The sequence below is a fragment of the Micromys minutus genome (genome assembly GCF_963924665.1).
Source record: "Micromys minutus genome assembly, chromosome: 32".
NCBI lineage: Eukaryota > Metazoa > Chordata > Mammalia > Rodentia > Muridae > Micromys > Micromys minutus.
Window position 1 is genome coordinate 7044762 of NC_137967.1, and position 21969 is coordinate 7066730.

A 21969-nucleotide genomic window follows, 5' to 3' on the forward strand; every position below is an offset into this window, starting at 1 on the left:
TTGGATTCTGAAGATGGAATGGATATCATGGTGGGGCAGTTCTGGGTGACCTTCAGTCTCTGCTCCACTCTTGTTCCCCGTATTTCCTTTAGACAGGGACAATTCTGGGTTCGAGTTTTTACTGTGAGAAGGAAACCCCATTTCTCCAATTGATGCCCTGTCTTTCTACTGCAGGTGGACTATACAAGTTCTCTGTCCCCATTGTTGAGCATTACATCTAAGCCACCTCCTTTTGATTCCTTAGCATCTCTCACATCCCACGTCTCTAGTACATCCTAGACCCCACACAAACACTCTCAAAGTAGCCTATTTCCATTCATAGTGCTGGCCCTCCTCGCCTCTCTCCTGTTTCCTCCCCTCCCCCATACCTGATCATGTTCCACTTTTCTACTTTCCCTCCCTTCTCCCACATGAGTAACCTGTAACTTCCCTTTTGCCTATTTTCTGTATCCATTCCTCTTTTGTGCACATCTGTGTTGAAAACAGACCCATACTTGTCATTTTGCACAAAGCTGAAGTTCACATGGATCAAGGAACTCAACAAAACCTGATACATGGAATCTAATAGAAGAGAAAGTAGGAAAGATCTTCACTGGCTGGAGATTGGGGTTGGGGAATTTCCTATACAGGCTCCAATATCAAGAATGAAAAAATGGGAAATTATGGAACTTAAGTGTTTCAGTAAGGCAAAAGACACTGACAGTAGGACATATCATCAAACTACAGAATGGAAGAAAGCTTCCCTAACTCCATGTCCAATAGAAGGCTAATATCTAAAATATATAAAGAACTCAAGAAGCTACCCTCCAAACATTATATAACCCAATCAAAAAAAATGAGGTAGAGTGCTTTGTAGAGAACTCACAACAGAAGGATCTCTAATGGTTAAGAAGCACTTAAAGAAATGTTCATAGTCCTTAGTGATTAGTAAAGTGCAAATTAAAAAAAAAAAAGACCTGAGATTCCACCTTATAATAATCAGAATTGGTAATACAAAAAACTCAGCTGATAGCACATACTGGTGCGAATATGGAAAAAGAGGAACACTCCTCCCTTGCTGATGGGATTGCATCTTATGCCTGCCCCTTGCATCTAGTGAGGATACCAGCCTCGTTATAGCAGATTCATCTCATTGATCCCATTTTCAGTCAACTATCTATGTAATAGCCTTCTCTCCAAGACCACACTGAGGAAACCAGGTTAGACTAGCACACGTTTTATAGAATGCACTTCATTCTGCAATAGCAATGTTGATTTGGCATTTAAAAGCTGGTACAACTACTCTAGAAATCAATCTGGACATTTCTTAGAAAATTGGAAATAGATCTACCAGAAGACCCAGCTATACCATTCTTGGTCATATACGCAAAAGTTGCTCCAACAGGCCCTGGACATGTATTCCACTGTATTCATAGCACCCTTATTTGTGATAGCCAGAAGCTGGAAACAATACTTTTTTAATAGGATTATTTGGCTTGTTACTACCTAATTTACTGAGTTCTGTGTAACATTTCAACATTACACCTTCTGTCAGATGTAGGGTTAGGCTATTTGAGGATACAGCATGAGTTCAGGTCTATTTTTGATGGCTTAAGCCCAGTTCATTCAATAGTTAGAGAAGAATCTTCAAATCTTTCCTCTGGCATTGGGAAGTGCTTCAAGGTCTCAAATGTGGATAGGACAACTAATAAAGCTAGTACGACATCTTGGCTCTAACTTTGACTCTGTACAGGATGCTGCCTACAGATGCTCTAGGAGTACCAGTTGGAGTATCTACAACATGTGTCATTTTATGAGGTTTTAAATAAGACCCAGAAAAATGCAGGTTTAATTTTCTTAATTTTAAACTTTAAGTTTACTATCCTGTGTTAGAGTTTTACTGCTGTGAACAGGCACCATGGCCAAGGCAACTTTTTTTTTTTTTTTTTGATAGTTTGTGTATTTACATTTCAAGTGTTTTCCCCTTTCCTGGTTCTCCCATCTCCCATAAGCCCTCTCCCTGCCTCCATAAGCAACCCTCCCGCACACTAACTCCCACCTCGACACATTTGCATCTCCCTTGACTGGGGAAATGGATCCAAGACAACTCTTATAAAAACTACATTTAGTTGGGTCTAACTTGAAGGTTCAGAAGTTCAGTCCATTATCATTAAGGTAGGCATATGGCAGAATCCAGGCAGGCATGGTGCATGTGGAGCTGAGAATTTTGTCTTCATATGAAGGCAGCTAGTGGAAGACTGATACCCAGGCAACTAGGGTGAGGATCTTAACTCCATGCCCACAGTGACACACCTACTCCAACAAGTCCACCCCTCCAAATAGTGCCACTCCAGGGCCAACCATATTTAAACGATGACAGTCTCATAACTCAGAAATATGAAGGTAAGCATAGTGTCAACATACACTGTCTTTGGTAGAGATGAAGAAATGAGGTTCAGGGCTATACAGTTGCACCTTCCAAGTCAAGACATGGCTCCTCCTTCTCAGTTAATCTTCTCTGCTCACTAAATAATTTATTTTTCATTAATTTTTGTCTTTAATACTTGTAACAAACTAGTTTTTGTTTTTTAAGTATATTGTCTATGTCAGTATTGAAAATATTACATTTCAACAATCACTTACTTTAGATATGATAAGAAAGATTTTTTTTTGTCACAACATGCAAAGACAAAGGGGTTTTATAAATGCCCAGTCCCTTTACCAGGACAATTCTTCAGTACCATGTGCCTAAGTCATCAAAGAATCTTGTTTAAAAATTCAACTGTGTATTTTCTATTCTACAGGTTTAGTTCTCTTTGAGTTGAGTGACACATATACTTGCTCTATATCCTATGATTGCACTGAATTGTGACTTGCTTAGCAGTAGGTTTCCCTGTTACTGTTGATTCCCTTTAGTCTTATAATAGATTCTGTGTACTATGTACTCATTGCAAACTGTTAATCTAGAACAAAAAGACAGTCCCAGCAAGTTACAGTGTGACCGATAATATTTTTTATGGCAGTGCTTTTACTGGTTCATTAGGTATTTTGTTCACTAAAAGCAAATTAAACATTGCTTCCCTATGTATCTTAGGTGAAAAGATACAGTGTGATGCCTTTAAATTATAATACATTTTACATAAATGAGAAACACCTATTTTTTTAGGGAATGGTAAACAGTAGGTGGACATAATGCTGGGATCAAACTGAAACCTTTCCTCAAAGATTAACATTGGATTATAAAAAAGAGTAAGAGAAAAGAAGTTTAAATCTCAGAATGTAAACAGGAGACTTGATTTTTTTTTTTCATTTAAATTAAGTAGATAATTTGGAAGTGAGAAATAACTTCTCTGAAATGAAAAATAAACTGGTTGTGTTGGGTACAGACATCACATTATTCTGTAGATAAAATTATAACAGAAGGAATTTCTGAGATGAGAGTCAGTAAGTAGTAAGAGTAAAATTCAAAAGTTGTCTTTTGGTTGTTACAGCATGGCCCACCGATAGGTCCTATGCATGATTATTAGCATAGTTACTCTTGGAAATTCTTCTAATCCATCTGCCAATAAAATGTCTCATGTAACATGCTTTCATCATCCAAAACTGTTGTCTTAAAAGTTTCAAACTTGACAAAACAGCTCAATCATCAATTTGATTCTTTAGCCCCGCTGTCCTCTTGGCTGGAACCATGGAGCCTCCGGCTAGAGGAGCCGACCCAAAACATATTTTTCCACTTGTTTTCGAAGCAGAACACAGGGTCCCAGGTGCAGAGCCTAAAGGAAGAAAGAGTTCCACAACTCTCACTGGCAGTGGAGGAAGGGTCCTGAAGAACCTGTGGGTGGTTAATGTCACAGCTGCACTCATTAGCATCAGAAGCACAAAATGTTCACAAACACCTGAACGAAATATATACCTCCTGGGCATCATTGGATGTGTATTTGTCAGTCTTGTGGCTGGGCAGAAATCCATGTTAAAAGGATGTTCTGGATTTTTACCTTTGGCCTCCTGTGTTTTCCCAATTTTGTGTATGACTTTACTGACAATGAATGTTATTTAAAAAGCAAGGAGTATTTTTACCATAGAGGAGATGTGTCAATTGGTGCATTTTTTCCTCTCCATATTCTGTACACAGGCAATAAAGTTCCTGATCGATATATGCCATACCTTTTTCAGGACTATCATATACAGTAAGTACAATCATTCATTTTAGGATTTCAGAATTCTAATGAATTCTAGAGGATGTGTGGATTAAAACTCCCTTTAATTTTTTGCACGTCTCCTTTTCAATTCTCAAATCTCTTCAAGTATGTTCTGTTGTGCCCTTCTTTTCCTCTTTGCAAAGAAAATTGCTAATTTTGGAAGTATTCATTTTGCTTTCCCTGTTGTTATTCAATATCCATAATCTTTTCTTTGTCAAGCTTGGAAAACCAGGTAATTTAAATATTTTCAGCGGTATGCTTTCAGAATATAGATAAGCTAATCTAAGCGTGACTTGAACTTGTGGGTTTTCATGCAGTTCAGCTGTTCTCCTGAGAGAAGTAATGATGGAACTGATGAAGATCCTCCTGAGTTCCTAGAACGTTGGGGGAGTGACAAGTACCATGTCACACACTGAGGTCAGAGGACGACACTCTACACGCCTTTTTCTATTTCTCGTTCTTTATTTGCATATTATTATTTTGATTTTTTTTGGTTTTGTTTTGGTTTTTTTTCGTTCTAAATGTCCTTATTGTCACACAGATTTTTAAATGTTTATCTGCTCGTTATATATGTTTCTAGTGCTTTTCCTCATTTATATGTATGGGCTCCCAAAATAGTCTATCTGGGAAGACTGACACTTGAGGGTGTTTTTTTAAACATTTCTGAAATTTGCTATATTGAGAAATAGTGTCAGAAAAATCTGACTTCTTACAAAGAGCAATGAGAAGCATTAAGTTTGTTTTTCCTTATTGGGAAGATAAAGTGTGCTTATCATATATATATATATATATATATATATATATATATATATATATATATATATATATTTTTTTTTTTTTTTTCTAAATATCTATGCATTAGGTAGAAAGACCACAACGTACAGCAATAGAGCTTGTAATTGTCTTTGAACATATGAGAAAATCAGTAGAAAGGGAATAGATAAAACAAATACATCGTTATGAATGTGAATTGTGAGCCGTGTAGCATCACAATTGAGTGTTTTATGCCTAGAAGCCTGGGGACACTGGATGCTGAGTGGAGCTCCTTAGATTTTATTATAATTAAGGTGTTTCCTTCCTCTCTCTTTCCTCTGTTCTCTGCCTTCAGCTTCCCTGGTAGCAATGTAGATGTGCATGTGTTTTGTTTTGTACATTGTGGAACAACAGGTTTATATGTGGAAAGACTGTACTTTCAGTTACAAGAGCCAGAAGCAGTTGTTTTTTTTCATAATGAATGAAAGGATTGTATTCTATAAAATAATTCAACATTTTCTATAGTCAAAAATGAAATCAAACTAGTTCATGACTGGAAAAGAGTATTTTCTCTATGAAATATTTAACAATCATATCTTATACCACTTCCAAACTTATTTTTCAAAATATATTTATATTTGTATTGGATTTTCCCAACTGAAAGAACAGAAAAATATTGAGCTACTGTAAGTTTACTAGGACATAGCTCTGGTGACTAAAACTGTCCCTAGATTGCTTTGTTCATTTTCTCCTTCTGTGTTAAAATAGTTTAACCCCTAAGTGTGTCTTTCCCCAGAGCACATTCCTCTACTCTTGCCTGAGGTCTTAGACATGAGGTCTCCATTTCCATGAATTTCCACCTTGTGGTCCTCTCTGCATACACAGAGTGGCCACTGAGCATCCTTTCACCCTTTGTGGAGTACAACTGTGATGTCTGCTCTAGTGGATTCACTTATGTTTTGTCATCTACAGTTTGTACATTAAGTAGCTCCTGACTTGTGTCTGCTGGGTTACGCTTGCTCTGGATAATTAACTTGATAATGTGTTTGTAAACCTTTGCTTCCGTGTATGAAACTGTCAAAATGGTACATACCATATGTATGTGTGTGTGTATGTGTGTGCGCACGCACACACATGCACGCACGCACACGCGAGCTTTTAAACCAATACTGTCTATTGACAAAAACTATATTTATTTTATTTGTTGGCCACAATTCTGACCAAATATCCTTCCATTAGACATAGATTTTATTTTATTTTGCATTGCAAAGCATTTCATTCTTTAACAATTTCACACAAAACATTTTGAGCATTTTCACTGAAAAAGGGAAAAGGGAAGTTTTGGAAAAGGAGCAGTAGAGAACAAAATAACAAAGGGGCAAACATTCACTGAAGCACAAACATAAAATAAAAAAAGAAAAGTTTAATAAAGTGACTAAAATTACAAAACTCTGCAGAAAACTTCTACATCTAAAGATGTCCCGATACTTTTCTTTTTCAAATATATTCAGAGTAGAAACATTCCTCTTCCCTATACGTCTTTCCAAAATATGATACATAATGTTGCTTTACTATAAAAACACTGAAAATTTTCTATTATGAAACATTTTATATGCAACTGAAGAACGATTTCCTAAATATAATCTTAAGGAAACTGTCTTTTGAACAGCATACATTTACACTAAAATACAGTGCTGTTTTTCATGTGAGGGTCTTTTGCATCATTAAACGTTTTTTCTCATCATATTATTATTAGACAAATCAACAGTTGCCTAACAAGGTAAACTGTTGTAGGTACAAGTTTAAGGACCTGAGTTCACACCTCTCGAAGATTAAGACTATACTATTGTAATCTAATGATCATATGAAGGAACAGGTAGGGAGAGGTGACTCCCCACATTTCTGTGCTAGAGTGCCAGTTTTATGTACTGAAGACAAAAAAGGAGCTGTGAAGTCAGCTGGCATGGTACTCTCTCTTCTCTGCAGCACTGTAAAAGGAGAAGCAGAAAGTCTTCCAGATATTGAGGTCAAATTTGTTTATGTAGTGTGTTCCAGGCCAAGTCTACATGACCAGACTCTGTCTCTGTCAATCAAATACGTTAGTCAGTCAGTCAATAATAACACAAATGATTAAGAGACTCCATAGCGAATCATGTGGAAAGCCAGGATTGGCCCTGGATGTCCTCCTCTGTCTGGCATTCATAGTTCATGAAACTGATGAACCTATGTACTGTCACTAACCACATACCTACATAATTGATGATCGTAATTCATAAATACACAAAACGGTAAAATAAATTAGGGTGTTTTCACATAAATTCACCCACCAACTGAGAGGCAGAGCCAGGAACATCTCCATTACTTGAAAATTAGCCTGTTCTACATAGAGTGTTCCAGACCACCGTATTAAAAAGTCATAGAAATGACACCTGTGGCAATATGTTATTTGAAATAATTTTGTGCTAATGTTTAAGATAGATATTATCACAGAAAAGTGGGTGATTAGGTCAATAGATAGTATCCTCTTATAATTGTAGAGGCCAAAAGGCCACATTCCAAATAACAAAAGTTCTGCTGTTTTTCACAACCTACTTTTTTATTCATGGACAGTTTTTTCCACACTGGAAATATAAATAAAGCAATATAATGATAAACTAGAGTCCCAGAGAACATAATTAATCAATGTAGGATATTACTAATCTCATCTACTTAAAATGCTTATTCTAATCCCAGTCATTCATGACAGGAAGTTATTTTTTTAATATTTTATTTATTTTATATATGTGAGTACACTGTCAATGTCTTCTTCAGACACACCAGAAGAGGGCATTAGATCTCATTACAGATGGTTGTGAGCCACCATGTCGTTGCTAGGAATTGAACTCAGGACCTCTGGAAGAGCAGTCAGTGCTCGTAACCGCTGAGCCATCTCTAGCCCCCATTCCCTGGCCATTTTTTTATCTGTTCTCTTTGGGGAGTCTTTTGTTGGTTCTTCTGGCTTAGTTTTGTTCTGACACATGCTTTTTTAATATTTTATTTATTTTATGTATGTAAGTACACTGTTAATGTCTGACAGGAAGTTATATTAATGATTCCATAGAAACACTGGCATTTACATTATAAAACTACTGTCTTAAATAGAAAGGTTATGTGGTCTGTGGCTTCCTCCTGTGTAATTTTGTGAAATCTGTGTAGGTATAAGTTTAAGAACTACCAGTTCGTTCTGGCCTTGGTGTTTGCCATTGAGGAGATAAACAGAAACCCCCATCTTCTACCCAACACAACTATTGGATATAATATCTATAATATTCCATTTGCTGAAAAGAATATTCTTTATAGTGCCTTTGTGTGGCATACAGGGACAATCAAAATCCTTCCTAATTTTGACTGTGGACACAAGAGGAAGTCCCCTGCTGTGCTCACAGGACCATCATGGTCAGCATCTGCTCACATTGGGACACTGCTACAACTCTACAAAATACCTCAGGTGAGGAATGGGATGTGGGAAAAAGGAAAAAAATACATGTGTTTGTAAATGTAAAATAAAAGCACAGGACTTAATCACATATCAAAGAATTGTATGAAGATACTTTATAATACATCCATATTTCCATTACTTAAAATAAAAAAAAGAGAGAGAGATAAGTGAGACCAACTAAGTATTGAAACTGGAGACTGTCATCATTTTTTTTTATAAAAAAATGTTGGTTTTAAATATGAAGTCATCTTCGTCTTCACTGTTTCTATCGGTTGATTTTGGTCTGAGATTGTGTCTAATGCCAATGTATTTTGTTACCTCCTCAGCTCACATTTGGGCCTTTCGATTCTATCTTGAATGACCGAGGTCAGTTTCATTCTCTCTATCAGATGGGCCCCAAGGATACATCTCTGTCACTTGCCATAGTCCTTTTGATGCTTCATTTCAGCTGGACCTGGGTTGGTGTGGTCCTCTCAGATGACCACAGGGGGACCCAGATCCTATCAGACTTGAGAGAAAAGATGGAGAGCAATGGCATCTGCATAGCCTTTTTGAAAATGATCCCCAGCACGTGGAATTCATTTTCCATTGCATTATGGAAAAATATAGAGAGCATTGAGGCATCATCAGCAAATGTGATAGTTATTTACGGTGACATTGTTTCTGTACAAGGTTTAATGCGTCACATTGCACAGCTGTTAGTGACGTGGAAAGTCTGGGTCATGAACTCTTCATGGGATGCTGACAGCCATTCTGATTATTTTATGGTAGATTCATTTCATGGGAGTCTTGTTTTTTCACACCACCATGAAGAGATGGTGGAGTTTATGAATTTTATTCAAACAGTAAATCCCTACAAATACCCAGAGGACATTTATCTTCCTAAGTTTTGGTTTTTGTTTTTCAAGTGCTCATTTTCTAAGTTTGATTGTAAGCTTTTGGAGAACTGCCAACCCAATGGTTCTTTAGATTTACTGCCCAGACACATTTTTGACCCAGCCATGAGTGAAGAAGGGTACAATATATACAATGCTGTGTATGCTCTGGCCTATAGTCTCCATGAGATGAATTTTCAACAAATACAGGAAAAAACATATGCCAGTGAAGAAGGAATGGCATTCTCTTCTTGGCAGGTAATATCCCTTTCTGTGTTTTATAATGTCAGCAATGTGACTTTTTAAAATTATTTCTTAGTGTATTAAAATTGGGCATCCAAAGGTCTAGACTGTGCTGTCAATAAGCATGGGAGGGAATATTTTTTCTATGTCTGGAGGTAAATGCTAAAATCTGAGTAAGTGTTCTTTATTGTTGAAGTGCCAATAAAAAGAAAGAACTCTTATGTTACTATTGAATTCATGAACAAATTGCCCGACACTTTTCTTCATAAGAACCTGTTTATGAAAAGTTGGGATTTTCCATACATATTTCTCAGAGAAGGGTCAGAGCAGTACATATTTATAATTTAAAATACTGCTGAGCACTTCCACAGGATTTTTAATGTTAAGGATCACTTTAAGGTTTACTTTAGACGTTAGGCCCTCTTAGATATTCCAAAAGTGAGTGGGTGTCGTGGTGTCTTTGCTATGTTTAGCACAATGATTTTTCTAGTACAAAATGAGACTTGTGAAATTTAATGGAATTCATTTGGAGTATGTTTCATATACTCAGCATCTTTGATGGCTTCTTTAAAAACGCTTCTTATCACATGTGCTTAAAAGCACTGAAGGCCAGGGCCAAGTCTGAGGGTTGGTAAAGGTTCTCAAGAGAAGGTAATGTGTCAATGACAGAGGAGTAACCCAGGCATGGTTGTAAGGAAAATTACAAAGCTCTTTCAAAATAGCGGTGTGGTTAGCTCTTTATTTATACATGTTGCACAGAAGAAAGACAGCCTAATGATTATCCAAGAATTACAAATTATGTCATTTTGTCTCAAGACATGTTTTGATTTTTCCTTATATCTTTGGGGTTAAAAGTTCAATCAAAATTAGATTCTAAAAATAGAACAAATTTTATTTTTATTATCTACCCTATAACTCTAATTAAAAGAATTTAGGGAATGTCTCCACCAAAGCAAAGATATTTATTATATAACAATCTGCTTTTAAGCTGAAAGTCTCTGCAGTTTTAAAGCACTTCAGCAAATAGAAAAGATCCAAATTGATCATTTTATGGATAGTAAATACCAATATTTAATGTTTTTATTAATATTATTTTATCATGTGTACTATTAAATAGTAAAATTCTATTTTTGTCAATCTATCTTATTTACAGAGTTCTATTTATACTTGGGTATATGATATATGATTCCCTATGCAAAAAGTACATTTTTTCAGGGAACTCTAAGTGTATTATAAAAAATGGTCTAGAATCAGTTACCAGTTCTAGCCACTGGAGGTTTGTCAAATATTTCTAAGTTTAACCCGTTTCAACTATAATGTTTGGGTTTACACAGGGACAGATAACCAAAAATTCCCTGGAGTCATGGTGTTATTTAGAAATTTCTAGCTTAGTGCTTATCATAATCTCCAGGACATAAGGAAGATTTCCAAATAGGGCCAAATAAAACAAGTTCCTTAAAAATCAGAAGGAATAATAAGTTGATGACTTTTCTGAAGATTCAGACACATTTTTCATCTGGAAAAGGCATAAAATGAATCATAATGCAGAAAGTTTCCAAGAAGGCAGGAGGCAGAAAACAAACCCTGAAAGAGAAACAGAGAGAGTAATAAAAGCATCTGGCTCACTTTTGCTGGAACGGTGACAAACAACTGTCCTGGCTTCGTGACTGTCACTATTTCCATTGGGCATGGCTGTGTCAACTGAGATTCTTCATAGACTTTAAAACATGTTTAATATCTCATATGTTTTTCCACATTTGCGTTTGCATTTCTTTTAGCTTCTTCCTTTCCTAAAGAACACAATAATGAAAAGCCATGAGACAGGACCCACAGTAATGAATGGAGGAAGAAACTTAGATTTGAACTATGACATCCATAATTTTTGGAATTTTCCAAGTGGGCTCGGGTTAAAGGTGAAAGTAGGATCCTGTTCTCTAAGTGCTCAGCAGGGTCTCCAGTTCTCTTTAAGCGAACAGATGATACAATGGCCTACGGGGTTTACACAGGTGAGCTCTGATTTTCCTGTCTGCTCCGAACTTTCATGAAAAGTAAGTTGATTCTCGGGATGTAAATCATCACTGTCCTCTTCCTCAGTACCAATAAATATTGAACTACCAGTAGGGGTCTTCACATTAAATCAGATAACAGAGACTATATTCTCATTTCTTGAGTCTGATCAATGAATTGGTTCATTTTTAAGTTTCTAAATGCCCATATGTTTCTTTAAATAGAGAGTCTATTATTTACTGCCTCTGAACACTGATAGATTTATTTTGTAACCCAGATGAAGAAATTAGAGTAAGGTAAGGTGACATTATATGCTCTTAGCCTCTAAAAAGGCATAATACTCTCTCTCTCTCTCTCTCTCTCTCTCTCTCTCTCTCTCTCTCTTTCTCTCTCTCTCTGTGTGTGTGTGTGTGTGTGTGTGTGTATGTGTGTGTGTGTGTGTGTGTGTGTGTATCTTAAAGCTATTTGTATTTTCATGTTAATTCCACTTCCCCAAGAAGGGCTGCCTAGTTACATACTCATGAGGTCACTTCATCTGAATTTTCCCATTTTAATTAGTAAAATAAAGGAGAGCCACAGTGGAGAAAGAGGGTCAGAGGTCAGAGGACAGGGGGAGGAAGCTCCAAGATGGAGATCCAGAACGATGAACTAGATATAGTTGGGTTTATTTGGCATTAAATAGCTATTAACATTTAAAGATTTCATAGGTCTTAAATATCATATAGAAGACAGTTTGTAGCCATCTATTTGATGGAATCTTATTGCATAGAGGGTTTATAGATTGAGAATTTGATGTACAAACGTATCTAAAAAGCTATCAGGCTTTAGAGCTGTGTTTGCGTTGGGATTTGGGGTAAAGAAACACCCTGCGATGGAGGCAGTAGCACAGATGATGTAAAACCACCAGGGAAGAGGGTTGAGCGACTCCGAAGTTGAAGACGGCCCGCGGAGCGAGACCACAGGGCTGATAAAGAGATAAATCTTTATATTTTTTTAACGTTTACTGCAACAGGTGGCACACAAACGTGTTAGGCAACTATCCACTAGAAGGTTTACGGCTATCAGGAAGAGTTAGTTAAAATGTTTTTATTTTCTAAGAGGGAGCTAGCGCCATGTTGAGTCACGTGATGTCTCAAGTGAGGGAACCTTAAAAGAAACAAGAGATGTCCTTTTCCAGCATGCTGTCATGTCCTGCAGCTAAGAAACAAGTGTTCACATACACCAGAGAGAAAGTGGTGGAGGGAGGGAGGAAGGAAGGGAGGGAGGGAGGAAGGGAGGGAGGGAGGGAGGGAGGGAGGGAGAGAGAGATTAAAAGCTATTTGATTCCTTAAAAGTTTTTGTTTTTAAAAATTAAAAAGCTTATTTGTTTGTTTTAAGATAGCATAAAAATTGATATACAAGTCAAGTTTGTTTTTGCAGTTAGAAGAATAGAGTATAGAATTTACCTGAATCACCTAAAAATTTTCACCAGTGGTTTAGACTAATACATAAGTCTGTTCTCCAGAAGAGTAAATACAGCGTATATTAAGTTAGGTATTAATAATGAAGGTCTGATGCTCCAGAGGGAGAAAAGGAAAGATAGAAATATTTTGGGCTAAGGTACTAGATTTACTGCCAGGGAAAAAATTGAAAGGATGAAGTGAGACCATGGGGGTGGCTCGGATCAGGTAAGAGCCAGAGGAGGTGAAGACAACATGTTCATACGTCAGAATTAGAGGGAAATTGGAAATGAAAGAACATGGTTGTTCACTCCTATCATCTCTTCCTTCTGTGAGTGACAGTAGCCAGTGAAGTACTGACCACATTCTGTGGTGATTCTTCTTACCTCAGGTAAGTGCCTGTGTAAAACTACTCATGCAGATTCACAGGATTGCTTCCATGATCAGTGAAGATTTGTACCCTTGTCAGTCAACATTAACAACCACTTTCAACATAAAAGTTCCCCTAGTAGGCAGGAAGCATAGAAATAATTTAAATCTGAATGCATATCATGACTCTCCTGAACACTACTTTAATCACTTGTACTTATCAACATCTTCGGGAACCAGACCAAGACATAAAGACTTGGGCTGTGTAGCCCTAACCCTGATAAAATTAGCAGTACCAAACCCCATTAGCTTCATTTGTAAGTATAAGCATTTGAAAATTAACTGCTGAATTATACTCAGAAATTCTCTATTTACTCAAAACTTTCAAAGAAGCCAAGGCATTTGCTAATAGCTTTCATTTCTCTTAGATTCCTCAGTCTGTGTGCAGTGAGAGCTGTAGGCCTGGATTCAGGAAAGCTGCCCAGGAAGGCAAGGCTGTCTGCTGCTTTGACTGTATTCCCTGTGCAGACAATGAGATTTCCAACGAGACAGGTAAATACAGGCTTAAAGATAAGACTCCAGTGTGTCCAGAGGAGTCTGCTATACCTAAGCAAATGGGAAAAGACTGGAGATACGCGAGAGATTATCTCTTATTCCAGGATTAGATATTTAAACATTGCTACTAGAGTTATATTATTTTGAAATCACACATTCTAGATATTGAAATCACCCTTGACTAAGAAGCTGATCTATTGCTCCTATTTCTTCCCTAAATATGCACTGTTCCCATACATTATTGTTCTTTTGCATTTAAGCATGCCCACTGTGTTTTATTCTCTATTTCTTTACATTTTAAAAAACTACTCACTCACATGTAGGATTCACATAAAACTTATCATTATTTGCAGTTCAAGTTTGTTGTTGTTTTTGTTGCTGTTGTTCTACACAGTAGGTGATGAAGGAGTTAGGTTTGATTTCTCCCGTACATATATTAATGTCCATCATTGCTATGTTTTTTTTTTGTTTTACTTATTTCGTGTTATGCGTTCATTTAAAATCTTTTTTCCCTTTTTTTATTGAACATAGATACGTTTCACACACAAAATGATCTGAATATATTTTCCCCTCTCCATTTTTTGAGATTGCTTCCCATATCCTCTCTCATCTACATCTGCTTCTTATCTGTCTCTCATTAGAGTGTATCTGTTTCTATGTGATAGCAAGAAAACATAAGAAAATGAAGTATAGTAATATAAAATTAAAAAAAAAACCTTATTGAGGCTGTAAAAGAAAAGACAGTACAGTGGAAAAATTAAACTTGCAAGGGAGAACTCAAAATCATAAACTCATTTGTTTAGTATTTCCATAAAAACCTTAAACAGAAAGCTCTAATATATGCAGAGGCCTAGTGCAGACCTATGCTGGACCTGTGATTCCTGCTACAGTTTCTGGGTGGTAATAAGCTTTGCATATTTGTTATAGAAAGCATGGTGCTTCTGGTTCCTCTGTCCCATCTGGCTCGCCTACTCCTGCTTCATCTTCTGTGGAGTGTTCTAAACTTTGAGAGGAAGGAACAGATGGAAAGAAGATAGAAAGATACCTTCCTTACATCTCTTTATTGCTCTCTCTCTCTCTCTCTCTCTCTCTCTCTCTCTCTCTCTCTCTCTCTCTCTTCTCCCCCTCTGTCCCTCCCTCCCTCTCTCTTTCTCTCTCTCCCTCCCTCTCTCTCTCTCTGATTCTCTGTTTTTCTTTCTTATTATAAAGTCTGGATATGTGTTTTTGTATTTACTCACTTCTTGTGAACGAATAAGAATGAAACTTCTCTGATGATGGCTGAAAATGCATTGATATATGAGTATGGTAGAATATATTTAGGAGTCATATTCTGACAGGAGTAGTATTGGTTTTACCCAAGGTCTTTGTTCAATCTAGTCTCTGGTACATAGTTTGCTCAGATAGTGTCAAGAATGGGTTCCATCTTATTTAGTCAAATCAGACATTGGTTGGTTACTCCCTCAGGGATTATACGGCCAATATCCTACCATAGTTTGTGGACAGGACTAAATATAGATTGAAATTTTTGTTTTTGAAAGAGTGAGCATGGGATAAATGTAAGCCCCCAGGGATACATATGTAACTGAAGTACAGTCTGGTCTTCTTGTGGGTCTTTCAACAACTGAAGTACAGCCTGGTCTTCTTGTGGGTCTTTCAACAATCCAGCTAGAGCAGTCATGGAGTTGTAATTTCCCAAAGGGGGAGGGAAGTCTGATAGAGGCGGCCTCCACTCTCTTCCATGGCTCCTGCTACTCTAGAGCAGCAAGACACTGTTATGTTCTGGGGCATGCTGGCATTAACAGGGAGGGTGGCTGCAGCTTGAGTAGGAAGTGGAAGCTCAACCATCACTACTGCCCCCAAGGCAAAAAGCAGGAAGATGCTGTTGGGGTGTGTGGGTGTGTGATGTATAGGGTGCCCTGGGCTAGCACCAAGATCAGGACTAATGGGCAGAAAGTGACTGTAGTGGTCCTGTGCAGCTTTCAGTGGCAAAAGCTGCAGAAAAGAACTGACTTCCTCAGGAACTTTTACAATTAGGCAAGGATTTATATATATATATATATTTGTTTTTGATTTTGTTTTTGTTTTGGGTTTGATAGAGAAAAGGCAGGGAGAAGGCAAGGTCTTTGAAACCTGAGGGCAGCGTAAACTTGTCTCAAACTTGGGTTGTACAGAGGCAGACCTGTTTATACTAGTTTGTTGCCTATGTTGATAGTTGTTTTTTAGTGAAAACGCCTTTTTAGCCAGAGTTTATCAAAAACGCTATGGAATGTCACCTCAGTCTTGAGTCAAGAAATATTCAACAAGTCTGACTTGCTGAATATCTTTTTCTTGAAATAGTGTCTTCCATTGTAAAAATACTGGACTGGGCAGGGAGGAGTGAGAAATATGTTTTTAATTTTTGGGCATGTTTAGGTTTGCAATTAGGCTCTGTAGGAAACATTTTGTCTAAGTTGTGTGGATGTTATCTTTTTTTACTGTCTGTCTGAATTTTTTTAGATCTGAGTTTTGAGGGTACAAGTTGAGTGGTTTGGTTTAATTGGGGCTACTGTTAATGAGGAATTTGGGTGTTTAAGGATTTTCATTCTGTATCAGGGTATTGAGTCTTATGAAAGGCTGGGTTTGTTTCTGTAAGGGACACACAAATTTATAAAGTTGTTATATGGTAGAGAGTTGCAAGTAAGGGACTAGGAGGTTTGGAAGGTTTTTGGTTAAACATTTGGTAGGTCTTTGGGTTTTTGTGCCTTATGGAAGGGGGGCGGGTAGAAAACTCTTGGTTTTCTGGGTAGGGAACAGTAGCATAAAAGGAGAAGACAGTGGAAGTTTGTTTTTAAATGAAGTTATTTTGAGTGATAAAGGGCCAAGGCTGAATGTAGGCATTTTATTTTCTTGTTAGTTGGGTAAGAACAATGAGATCTGAAATAGGGTGGTCATTAGGACATTGATCTTTGGGCTCATATGACTGAGGGAACTCTGGATCTGTGTTGCTTTAGATAGTCTAATGTATTACTAATTATAGATAAGGTTGATTGTGGGTTCCCCTCCCTTCAGGTATCTCTGTTTCAAATGAAGGAAGATACTTAGGTCCATGAGTCAGGGATGTAAATATTATCATTGATCATGTATGGCACTATCTAAAGAATTTTTTCCCAAAATAAGAGGGCTTTTGTTTTGGCTGTAAAGTGTAACTATTTCATGTTTTTAATCCATTGTCAGTTGAATGGCATGTAGCTAATTTCTAGTTTCTAACTATTGTGAATAATAAATGTACATTGAACATGTGAGTGTGTAAGTTTATGGTAGGATAGGGTGGTTTTGGTGGTTTAATAAAAATTTGTATAGCTAGATTTCTTGGTAGATCAAACCCTCATGGGCTGGGTCAACCTTATTCATGTCCACAGTGGCTATCCAAGTTGTCCCTTCCACCAACAATGGATAAGTGTTCCCAATACATCATTGTGACATTGATCTCAGTTATTAATGTAGGGTTTTAGTTCAAAGTACATTAGATTTATTTTAGATTTACTTGTTGTCTAGAGATATTGGACATTGCTTTATGTTTTCCTCAGCCTAGTGGACATTGTTCAAATCTTTACAATATTTTTCAGTTGAATAATTTGTTTTTGATACCTAGTTTATTGAGTTCTTCATATATTTTGGACATTATTTCTCTGTCACATGTGGAGTTTGATAAAAATAATTTATCAATCACTAAGCAACTGTTTTCTCTAAATAACTCTGGGTTTGTCTTATAAATTTCAGTTCCATGAAGTCCCATAAATGTTCACCATAGTGACTATGGTATCAGTGTTCTATTAAGAAAGTCTTCATCTGTTCCAACAAATTCAAAGCTATTCCCCATTTTCCTTCATCTGATTCAGTGTATCTTCTTTTATAGTGTGGTCTTGGACCATTGGGAATTGAGGTGTTTGTACAGCAATGATAGCATTTGCTGTAATCCGAGTTTTTTATCTTAGCCATTATGACTACTAGTGTGAGGTAAAATCTCAGGGTTGTATTGATTTGCATTTCCCTGATGACTAAGGGTGTTGAACATTTCTTTAGGTAATTCTCAGCCATTTGGTATTCCTCGGTTGAGAATTCTTTGTTGAGCTCTGTACTCCATTTTAATAAGATATTTTGATTCTTCTCTAGAGTCTAACTTCTTGAGTTCTTGGTATATGTTGAATATTAGCCCACTTTAGGATATAAATTGGTAAAGATATTTTCCAAATCTGTTGATTGCCATTTTCTACCATTGACCATGTCCTTTGCCTTACAGAAGCTTTGCAATTTTATGAGGTCCCATTTTTCAATTCTTTATCTTAAAGCACAAGCCATTGGTGTTCTGTTCAGAAAATTTTCCCTTGCGTTTATGTGTTCTAAGCTTTTCCCCAGTTTCTCTTCTGTTAGTTTCAGTGTATCTGGTTTTATGTGAAGCTATTTGGTCCACTTGAACTTAAGCTTTGTACAAGGAGATAAGAATGGGTCAATTTGCACCATTTGTTGGAAATGTTGTGTTTTTTCCTTTGGATGTTTTCAGTTCCTTTGTCAAAGATCAAGTGACCATAGCTGTGTGGATTTATTTTTGTGTCTTCAAAACTATTCCATTGATCTACTTGCCCATCTCTGTAATAATACCAGGCAGTTATTTATCAGGATTGATCTATAATACATCTTTATGTCAGGGATGGTGATTCACCCAGAAGTTTTTTTATTTTTTAGCTAGTTTTTGATATCCCGAGTTTTTTGTTATTCCAAATGAATTTGCAAATTGCTCTTTCTAACTCAATAAAGAATTTAGTTAGAGTTTTGATGGGAATTTCATTGAATGTGTAGATTGCCTTTGGCAAGATGGCCATTTTTACTATATTAATCCAGCCAATCCATGCACATGGGAGATCTTTTCATCTTCTGAGATCTCTGATTTCTTTCTGCAGAGGCTTGAATTTTTTTTTTTTTTTTCATATGGATCTTTCACTTGCTTAGTTAGGGTCACACCAAGGTTCCTTTGAAAGTCTAAGGAACCATGTTAGAATATTTAAAGGGGTTGCATTAAATCTTTCGAATGCTTTTTGTAGGATATACATTTTAATATGTTAATCCTTTAGATCCATGAGCATCTAAGTATGTCCCATAGTCTCTATTTCACTTTCTCTCTTTAAAGACTTGACATTGTCATCAAGAAGACTGCAATTTGTTTGGTTAAATTTATGCCAAGATATTTAATATTATTTGAGAATTTTGTGAAGTAGTTATATGTCTCTGATTTCTGTCTCAGTATATTTGGCTTTGGTATATAACAGGGAAACTGATTTTTTTTATAGTTAATCTTTTATCCAACCACTTTACTGAACGTGAATTTCAGATGTAGGAGTCTCCTGGTGAAAGTTTTAATATCACTTGCAAAAAACAGAACATTAACTCCTTTTCCAGATTTTATACACTTGATGCACGATGGTAGAATAAAGAAAACCTAGTCTTAAAATAAAATGTTATCCTTATGTAAAGTAGGTAATAAAAAAGACATCATGTTCCTTAAGTAAGTCAAATCTTGAAGCATACTTTGTACAATAAAAAAGCAACAGCAAAATGCTCATAATAAAGCAAAGGAACAAGTTGTGAAAGTGTAAATAGATTGAGAAAATCTAAGTAGATTTCTAAGGCCATTTAAAAGAGCAAGATATCAAAGGAGAAACTTTATTCTTCTGAGAATAAACTTGATAAATGTTAGATCAAAATATAAAACAGAGATAACAATTGTCTAATGAGGTGATAGATTTCAGAAATACACAAAGGTTTAGATGATAGAAATATAGCATTATGAACTGAGGTGCATGTTTAACTGAAGCCAAGACTCACAAACATGTAGGAGCAGAATATTCAAAACCTATTTTGTAGTACCTAGTAATAGTTCTCTCCCTATGTGTTAACGAACACAATGACTAAATGTAAGAACAGAATTCTAGTGAAGAATTTCAGCTTCAAGAATGTAATGGCATTTATTAGTTTGAAATCATTCAGACTATTAACCAAATTGGAGGATACAACAGATTTTATGAATATAAGTAAATATGGGTCCGAAGTCTGAGAACACCATTTAAAGATTAATTTCAAGTGATAATGTTTGTATTGTATAAAACATCCATCCAGAATTAGACATTATTTATAAGGTGATGTCAGAATCAAATTGCAGTTATAGATTATTGTCCTGAAATGTGATGACTTATAAAATAATGCAACTGTGTCACAAATTTAGGGAAAGCCTACAAAAATAAAGACATTGGACTTTTGTAATATTTGTCACCACAAGCAAAAAATCACCATATAGATTTGAAATGATTCACAGAGTACTTAAAAAGTTCTTCTTGAGACAATACAGGAAGTTGAGGCAGGAAGCACTTCAATGAGCTGGGGATAATTAATTCATTAGCTACTGGAAGCACCTAAGGGTTGATACACTGTCCCTTTCATGTCTGAACAGATATGGATCAGTGTGTGAAGTGTCCAGAGAGTCACTATGCCAACTCAGAGAAGAATCACTGCCTCCAGAAATCTGTGAGCTTTCTGGCCTTTGAAGAGCCCTTGGGGATGGCACTCTCCACCACAGCCCTGGGCTTCTCTGTGCTCACAGCTGGGGTTCTTGTAGTCTTTGTGAAGCACAGAGACACACCCATTGTCAAGGCCAATAACCGGACTCTCAGCTACATCCTGCTATTGACACTCTTCTTCTGTTTCCTCAGTTCCTTGCTCTTCATTGGTCAGCCCAACACAGCCACCTGCATCTTGCAGCAGACAGCGTTTGGTGTTTTGTTCACTGTGGCTCTGTCCACAGTGTTGGCCAAAGCTCTTACTGTGGTTATTGCTTTCAAGGCCACTTTTCCAGGTAGAATGGTGAGATGGTTGATGGTATCAAGAGCCCCTAATTTCATCATCCCCATCTGCACACTGGTCCAATTTATTATCTGTGGAGTCTGGCTGGTAAAGTCTCCACCCTACATCGATCAAGATACTCATGCTGAACATGGTCACATCATCATTGTGTGCAACACGGGTTCAACAGTTGCCTTCCACACTGTCCTGGGATACCTCTGCTTCTTGGCACTTGGGAGCTACACCATGGCCTTCTTGTCCAGGAATCTGCCTGACACATTCAATGAAGCCAAGTTCCTGTCATTCAGCATGCAGGTGTTCTTCTGTGTTTGGATCACTTTTCTCCCTGTCTACCACAGCACAAAGGGGAAGGTCATGGTGGCTATGGAAGTGTTCTCCATCTTGGCTTCCAGTATAGCACTCCTTGGATTGATTTTCACACCCAAGTGCTACATCATTTTGTTAAGACCAGAAAAGAACTCCTGTCTTGGCATCAGGCACAAAAAACACTGAAGAAGTAATATCCACCTAAATTAGTTAACATTAAAATTTATCTATGTTAGTAAATTAAATATTATGGTGTAAACCAGTGGCACAGCATTCTAAATGTCTTATCGGGTGTATTATGCTGTGATAGTGTACACTCATAAGTTCTCCATATCATTGTATTAAATTCTCTTTGTACTGAAGTCATTAGTTTTATTTTGTGTTTTAGCTTCATTGTATTATTTTGTGACACAGTTATACTACATACCTTTTGTTGGCCCACTGTCCCACAAACTGATGGATACAAAGTTCTTTTCTCCACATTCAAAGAGCTCCTGTGGAAGATGTGTGAACATATCCAGCCATGTTCATTTTTTTGTCCTTTAAAAAAAACAAAAATCATGCAATTGATTTATTTGTTTTGGACTCCCAAATATTGTATTATATTCTACTCTGTAAACTGACCATTATTAGAGCATAATATCCCTGAAGATTCATTTTAACGGGTCTTTATTTCCAATGATTAGGGGGGAAATTCCATGGTTTTGAATGTCAGTACAAGTTTGTTCTATTTTAATATATCATTATTTTGTTATATGAGAGAAAATGATGCCTCTTACTCTGGGGAACTACAAAAGATGCCTGAGTGTTACCTAGCATTTGTTTACAAACTCAGAGCTCAGTAATAGGATGGAAGTCACTGATCAGGTGATTTA

At 36.8% G+C, this 21969-nt stretch overlaps 2 protein-coding genes across 2 annotated transcripts in view; one reads left to right on the plus strand and one right to left on the minus strand.

Annotated features, from left to right (window-relative positions):
- The window catches only part of LOC308413593 (vomeronasal type-2 receptor 116-like), a gene marked incomplete at both ends in the record, with an annotated part of 711488 nt that overhangs the window by 160650 nt on the left and 528869 nt on the right, over nt 1-21969 (minus strand). The window lies entirely within an intron of this gene.
- LOC308413773 (vomeronasal type-2 receptor 116-like) lies at nt 3958-21280 on the plus strand (the record flags this gene model as incomplete). The annotated part of the gene is made up of 6 exons (XM_080908817.1): nt 3958-4166; nt 8127-8418; nt 8736-9542; nt 11306-11533; nt 13771-13894; nt 20379-21280. 6 exons carry the CDS (start codon nt 3958-3960, stop codon nt 21278-21280), a joined length of 2562 nt encoding a protein of 853 aa, XP_080764943.1.